Genomic DNA, 7,500 nt, shown 5'->3' on the forward strand with positions numbered 1-7,500 from the left:
ATCTTCTATTATGCTATAGTTCTAGATACCAATACCCTACTAATCTATATTTGTCACATAAATGAACAAGAAGGACGGACTGGAGATGCTATGGATCTGCTCTTGATCTCAGATTCTAAGATTGTTATTCCAAATAAATGTTATTCTATATAATTTGCAGGATTTCATCAACACACTTGACTCAGCAACCATAAAGAAACTATGTATCAGAAGCCTGAGACGGGGAATTGGAAGTCTGGACTACATAGACTCCTTGCTTATTATGGAAGATGACCTGGATAATGCTAATGATGAGGATGACATTGCTGAGGTGCACAGTCCTGCAGCTGAAGCTAGGGATGCAATAACTCCACCACCCCAACCCATCCCTATGCAGAGACAAGGACCACGCCCCGAGTGGTGTGTATGTGGGAATTGCCGCAACATGCCCTTGGAGGTGGAGAAAGTGTGCTGTATGAAAAAAAATTGTGATGCGAAAAAACCAAGATTCAAAAAACTGTGTTTGGACCCTGATTATCTAGAACTGTCTATAAAAAGTAGTGCTGATATCAGGAATGATAGGCAAAACAACAGCACTAGAAGTTTTAGAAAGGCAGCTTATCGCCATTACATCCTTGATAAGCATGGTTATTTGGGCAAGGGAAGGAGGAAAGTTGCAGCATCATGTGTTGTGTGGGAAATCCGTGCACATTATCCATCTTCTACAGGCATTTACATGGGTTTCAAGGAGCGTTGAACACTCTTACTGTACATGATATTGCTGGTATTAACCAAAAGTGAATGACGACAGAATGTGTGATAAACCAGCTAAAATTATGTATTTGATTTATGAATCCTTATTACAGCCTTTTATTCTACATCAACAACCTGTTTCCTTTCATTACTAAATTTATAGAGAACAGAAGGTACAATAATAATTATTGTACTCTCACAAAGCAAACGACTTGCTGTGGTGAAGGCAATCCATGAAAACTTTAGCTAGTGTTATTTAAAATTCCGCACTAAAATACATGTAGTGGCTAAAATGTAGGTCATTTGTAGCCAAATTAACAGAAAATCTAGGAGGCGTTAATAGTTTAAGTTCCTTTTTTTCAAAAGATATGTAATTTTGCAAATAACCAAAATCCAATTCATAAACTGTGATGGTAGCACAGTTCTTGGTATACCTTATGCAAATCCTGAGGGGAAGGGGGGTACTCCCACTTTCAAGTGACAGGGATGATTTAAACCCCAAAAATTGCTTTGATCATCCCTGTCACTTAAAACCCAGAGTACCCCCCCCCCCCTTCCCTGGGGTGGACATTTGCATTAATAACTTATTCCTTTTTTTGAAACCTTGTTTGATGTCTTTCACACAATTCCTTAGAAGATACAGGAGCTGTGTGGGCAATGGTTGGCGCTATTCTCTCAGGGTCATTTTCAGATAGAGACACGTGTCTATCTATATGCAAGACATCTTCTATCCGGCGACGAACAACTTTGGCCATGAGGATGGGAATGTAATCATAATCCTTGTCTACTTTTATGATCCGTGTGTTCCACTCTTTGGTGCGTTGATTATATTTCCTGCTATATCTTGCTTCTCCCCCTTTCAATCCCACGGCAACTGTTCTGTTAAGATGGTAATTCCAATCTATAGCTGCGAGTTGCTTTCTTGCCTTGTAAAAGCTGTACCTGTTACAGAGATAGGAGGGTGTTACATGGTGACAAATAGATTTGATTTCTTATTTCTCGTCTTCAAAGATGTTTCAACATGAGAAGAGAAATTTATAATTTCCATACATGCATACATACATACATACATGTATGTAAACCCCCTCCTGGATTCAACAGTTACAGTTGTACTTTGCTTTTGAACTTACAAAATTATTGTTATTTAATTATGATTATTATGATTATTATTATTATTATTATTATTATTACATTCTAAAAATACATTGGCAAGAAAACTAAAGAAATTCGAGAAATTCAAGTTTATCTACTACTTGTGCAATAAAAGTAACTGAACTAATTACATACTTGTAAGAAGTTCTCTTTGCAGCATATGCCAATGACATGCTGTTGAGGCATTCCAAAGATCCTGTGTGCCTTTACAGCAATAATAACAAAACTACAATGAGGATACTATTGAGGACTTTAATGTCTTTGTCTTGCAAAATATGCATTCATGCTGTGGCTGAAAGGAAACTAAAAGTACATTTACAAAAATAAACATCAGCTGAACATAATTGTAATATCACCATGTTTTCATCTAACTAAAGCATTTACCTGAACTTCACATAGTACTTGAAGCTATCTAGTAGAGATGGTTCAAGCACCATTTTCTGTAATACTTCAAAGTCATGGTCCCTCCGGTCAAACCAAGGTGGGTGTTCTTCGCCTGGCTCCATTTCTTCATGGTCGCATCTTCCCGTGGTCCATTCATGTTCATTACAAACATGATGCATTAGGCTTAGCCATTTGTCCTATGAAATAAGCCAATAATATGTTTCACTGTCGTGATTAGGTAATTGACACATGGTGACAAAACACTTGTTCACTAAAGGGGAATATTAGTGCACATGCATGGGCTGACCTTGACTGGCATTGTATGGCATGAGTCATAGACATGAGGAAACCTGCTGCTCTCAAATAGTTACTTTATTAATTATAACTTTCTACCTTCATTGCTTCAAGGGCCTGGTTGGTGTCTTCACATTTTGATGCAATTGAACAGCAATGCCAGAAGTGGTTTATTATTTGGTTTGACCACTTTCCCACTTTATCATTACCTTTGGTACTGGCTACCTAGAAAAAACAAAAACACCCATAAGGGGTGTTTTCTATCAGTCATGTCACATTTGGATTTTACCCCCAGTCCCTGTATTGGGGTGGGGGGGGGCCGGGGGGAGGACTTAAGCAAAAACTAATTCTCTACTATTATTCACTATAATAAAGTTTCTGGCTATGATTCCCATTCAAGGGGTTGAAGGAAGGTTAATACACTGAAGCACCTGGAATATTTAGCAAATTCGTTTTTTCACATTCCACTACCTTTTGTATACTCTTGCGTATGCTTTTGGCCTTGTGCCAGACATCAAGGGAGTGGAAGAGGGTCTTGAATTCATCAGCTAGGCAAACACACAAGCAACAATAAAAGGCAGTAATTTTGTACAAAATCGGGTTTTAACTTTCATTTGAGGGTCAGTTTTGAAAATTTGAAATGATGAAAAAACATCACTGACATGAAAAATAACAGCTGTCATACTTCAAAATGTATGTAGATTCTCTAATCCAACATCAATGTACTTTACATCATTCCAACAGAAAAGCAAGAGTAACCCTGGGTATCCAATAAAGCATTTAAATTTTTCCCTTAAACAGCAAATGAGCATTTTTGAACTTTGAACCTGACAGGTATCAATATGCAATTTGCAAAACAACCATCTATGAAGAAGCCAAACCTGACATAAAGCTCGCCATACAATTTTGAACTTACTCATAAGCTTCTTGATAGAGGATGATGCATCCGTGCAAACTTCAATAACATTCAAGACCCTATGAAGTCTTTGTAGACAGTGGTTCAAGGCCTTCTTTTCCATTACACTTGATTTCAACCCAACATGTCTTTTGTCCAGAACTTCAATTTCAATAACATAACCAGTGATCATCTCCATTACGTAGTAGCAGAGATTTTTGGCTGAAAACCCAGGAGAGTCACACTGGCCATCACCACAAACAGTAAGGTCCTCAGTGGCAAATTGCACCCACAATTCCTCTCTCATATTTTCCCACCATTCATCAATGACAGGGGCACAATACAGTTTCTGGACTCTCTGAAAAGTTGAAGCTGAAATGAATTTGAGTCCTAGGTGCTTTGCAAATTTTTCAATTTTTGAAAAATTGTTCCCTGACGTGAGAACTGCAGCTGCTGTTTGAAGGTTATTGGACAACATGCCATTTGCATCTCCTGAAGTACAAAACCGTCCCTTGTGCCCTGATGGACACTTCCAACGAATTACTGCACAAGTGCCACACAGAGAGTATTCAACAGTTGCCACATGAATGCATCCTGGATACTTGCATGGCCCTGCAAGCTGCTGCAGTAGCAAATCCAACGAGCAGATTACTTTGGTTCCTTTGACATGGCCAAGTTCTTCTTTATAATGAAATTGTTCGTCTTTTCTTGAAAAGCGTTTATGAGGACCATACTCAGGCTGGTGCTTTGAGACGAATGGTTGGCTTATCTGCACAAAAGCCGTCTGGGTCCACACTGATAGAGAATCTGTAGTTGATTTATCTGACTGTCCAACATGTGATGTTGACAGCTGCTGGACTGACAAACTTCCACCCTCCAGAGGCACGGCTGACACTTCTGTGAACTCCAACACAGTTGACTCATCCAACTCATCAACTTCACTCTCAGAGCCTTTGTCGTCTCCACTAAGAACGCAACAAGCACAGTATTAAAGCCAACAGCTACATAATCCACAATGAAACAATCTTCTAATAAAGAAAACAGTATATTGTTTGGCAATTTTATTATACATATTCAAGAATATTGTTACATGTATGAATGCAATTGAATATCTGTAATAATTATTCTTGTGTCTTTAACTATTTCTTTGTTTTTCTCCTATCTATCTTGTAGAATTATACTTACAGTGGTTCAAATTCACTATCACCACTGTCATCCTCTGCCATAGTCAGGTCTTCATTGAGTAGCTTCAAGGCATCTTCGACATCACTTGAGATAACATTAAAAAAAAAAAACAACAACAATGTCATGTTAGCTATTTACAATATTCAAGTGCCTCCATCATTACAAAAAAACATTTCCCAAAATCAAAAACAAGACTTACTTTCCAAAAACTAACTAATCCTGAATGACGCCTTTACAGAGCAGGGAAAGAGAAGATTTTTTAACTCACCACCCCCCCCCCCCCCCCCCACCAAAAAAAAAAAAAAAAAAATGAAATAAACAACGATAATAGCAATAATTTTCCCACAACTACACATCTGACCTAGCTAATTTGTTCAGCCAAAATGGTCACTTGGTTGGACATACAAACAAATTATCAATCTGTTGCCAAAAAAATTTGATACTTGGTAAAATTCGTTGTGTTCTTCTCAAATTAGCCAGTGGAAAATAGATTAATCTGGCTCACTGTTCCTCCAGTCAGTGTTAAAGTAACTGCTGATGAATGCCATTTACTGTACAATTGTTTACGTTACTTGTTCACCATGTACCTATCGCAACTTTGTTCTGACGATGTGGTTGAACTCTCACTGTCACTGATGTCATGATCATTGTCACTTTCATGGTCAATGATTACAGTGTCATCAACTATCTTGCAAGATTCGTTTACAGCAAGCGGACTTTTGGAAGCAACACCAGTAACATCAATAAATGAGTGTGACCTGTAACACACGATGAACCACAAACATTTAGTAAAATTCATTACAGACACAAGATAATAATAATTATTATTATAATAGTGAATACTCATTGTTGCTACGTGCCACAAAAAAGTGTTTTATGGAAATTATGTTTATTTTGATTGCATTTAGCCAATACTTGACTTTGACGGCATAAAAATTCCATAAAATCCAGATTGCTGAACTGGCGTGCCCCTCACAATAACCAGGGATTTGGGGTATATTATATGTTGAATACAACTGGGTAGTTCACAGATGTTACAAAATTTAGAGCATGCAATTTTCACTTACTCTTCACGACTGCCAGTACTTATGAAAGAAATATCACGAATATCTCTGCCTTTTCCCAACGGAGTTGAAGTTAATGGACCTGGCATTAACATTACAAAAAAAAAAAAAAACGCGCGTGAGGTCGTGAGGTATGCAAATCATAAGAAATAAACATGAATAATCTCAGGTGAGAAGTCGCGCTCATACGTTTGCACGTACCCTCTTGATCTTCGGAATGTCTCGCTCTTTTGGCTGGTGTGCGAGTCTCTTCCATCGCATTCAATCTACAAAAAGTGAAAAAATGTTCAAACATTTCTGTCCAGTATAAATACCACACATCCGTCTAAAATACAGAACGAGCTGGTACTCCTACTCACTCATTTTCTTGCCTTCGTCTGAGCTCCAAACCGAGCAGCCATGAAGCGAAGACCGAATCGTTGCCAAAGGATCCATCCGCACGAATCTTTCTCCAGCTTGAGAACACCCGATTTTCCAAATATATGGAATGGTGGTTGACTCTCCAGTGTTTCTGATTGATCTGCCTCGTTATTTTCGTTAATGCAGGTGATTTTTTCCGCCCGGCGCCTTCACGTTTCCCTCCTCTTCTCTCATGTTCCATTGGATACTTGATTCAATCCGTTTTAGCCAAAGACCAGAAAATAAGTTTAAAAGATGGCTAACATAATATTCAAAAACAGGTTTTGAGTAAAATATCGAAGATCAAATGAACCAAAAGGCACGATTGACGCAGATTTTGTCTATGTCTACGACGCGTAATTTTGATTTCGGGTTGAGGTAACCTCTTTTCAAAAGTAACAAAACTAGTGTCCAGGCCAGCGCGGTCTCAAAGCTGACTGTGTCCCTTTAAAAAGATCAGACCTACAGCATCGACCCCACAAAACTAAACCGTACTTAGCAGCTCTTTGAGTGTTGGAGGAAAGGTAGCTGTAGTCGAAAAAAAAACATAAACTGAAACGATCTGTGGCCGATGCAAGTGCTAAACCCGAGTGGCAAATGTGGGAGGCGCGGATGATAACCGCTGATGCGGATCTGTGGGCTTAATAGACCTCTCTGCAGATTCGAGGTCCAACCCCTTACTATTTATATACCAATTTTCATGTAAAAGGAAACCCTTTCACATACCTTCCCTCCCCGAGGAAAATGCTACGACCATTGCATTATTTAGTGGGTGTAGATTTATGCCAGTGATGGATGGAATTATCCATTGTTTGAACAAAAAGGGCCAGATGGTGAGCTTTTTATCCCTTTTAAGTAAAACTAAATTACAAACAGTGATCATGACTAGCTGGCTTAGGTAATACTGCTATTCTGCTCACGGATTCGCTAAAACACCTTAGCCTCCCTGGGCCTCATTTCAGTCATTCCACTTTCCATTTGGTGACAGCAATAATGATTATCTTACTAGAATTTGTGAGGAACTAGTTTCACATAACTGTTTCAATTCATATGGCCAATCTTCCCCGTTTTCCACAGCTGGGAATTTTCAAATCGCCAAGAAACAATGAAAGGTTACTGTAAGTTTTTGTATTCTAGAAGGTAAATTATGTTAAAAGTTACAACCGAAGCTGAAAAAATGGAAGGACATTTAGCTGGGTTCACCATTTCAAGCTTGTATATACAAGAAAATTACCCTTAGCTAATCATTTCTTCTGGAAGCTAAAAACAAAATCCTATGTGCATCTATCCACTAATTCCCATGTTGTTAATCCAGAAAAACTCTACTTTGAGTCTATTTTCCCATTGAAGTTATATTTAGAATATAGTGGCAAGACGGATGTAAAAGTATTAATA

At 38.3% G+C, this 7,500-nt stretch overlaps 2 protein-coding genes across 3 annotated transcripts in view; one reads left to right on the top strand and one right to left on the bottom strand.

Annotated features, from left to right (window-relative positions):
* LOC138024218 (uncharacterized) overlaps nucleotides 1-863 on the top strand; it is a 1,974-nt gene extending 1,111 nt beyond the window's left edge. For both annotated transcript variants that reach the window (XM_068871334.1, XM_068871335.1), the window contains exon 4: nucleotides 161-863. In XM_068871334.1, the coding sequence (XP_068727435.1) occupies nucleotides 161-736 (576 nt within the window). In that variant the 3' untranslated portion in view covers nucleotides 737-863. The remainder of the gene's footprint in view (nucleotides 1-160) is intronic.
* On the bottom strand, nucleotides 795-6,485 carry LOC138024217 (uncharacterized). The gene is made up of 11 exons (XM_068871333.1): nucleotides 6,066-6,485; nucleotides 5,908-5,972; nucleotides 5,710-5,788; nucleotides 5,230-5,400; nucleotides 4,643-4,726; nucleotides 3,479-4,422; nucleotides 3,034-3,110; nucleotides 2,662-2,787; nucleotides 2,269-2,465; nucleotides 2,020-2,088; nucleotides 795-1,674 (listed from the first exon to the last, which is right to left on the bottom strand). The coding sequence occupies exons 1-11, from the start codon at nucleotides 6,305-6,307 to the stop codon at nucleotides 1,317-1,319; spliced, it is 2,412 nt and encodes an 803-aa protein (XP_068727434.1). The 5' UTR covers nucleotides 6,308-6,485; the 3' UTR covers nucleotides 795-1,316.
* Nucleotides 6,486-7,500: the final 1,015 nt, after the last annotated feature.

Source organism: Montipora capricornis, chromosome 11 (assembly GCF_036669925.1).
Source record: "Montipora capricornis isolate CH-2021 chromosome 11, ASM3666992v2, whole genome shotgun sequence".
Taxonomy (NCBI): domain Eukaryota; kingdom Metazoa; phylum Cnidaria; class Anthozoa; order Scleractinia; family Acroporidae; genus Montipora; species Montipora capricornis.

Bases quoted from the DNA above. Each gene is read 5' to 3' on its own strand.
- LOC138024217 (XM_068871333.1), bottom strand. From the start codon at position 6,307: ATGGAACATGAGAGAAGAGGAGGGAAACGTGAAGGCGCCGGGCGGAAA. The intron at 3,111-3,478 runs GTAAGTTCAAAA...GTGTTTGCCTAG, and splicing joins CTCTATCAAGAAGCTTATGA to CTGATGAATTCAAGACCCTC. The intron at 1,675-2,019 runs GTATGTAATTAG...TCTCTGTAACAG, and splicing joins GCAAAGAGAACTTCTTACAA to GTACAGCTTTTACAAGGCAA.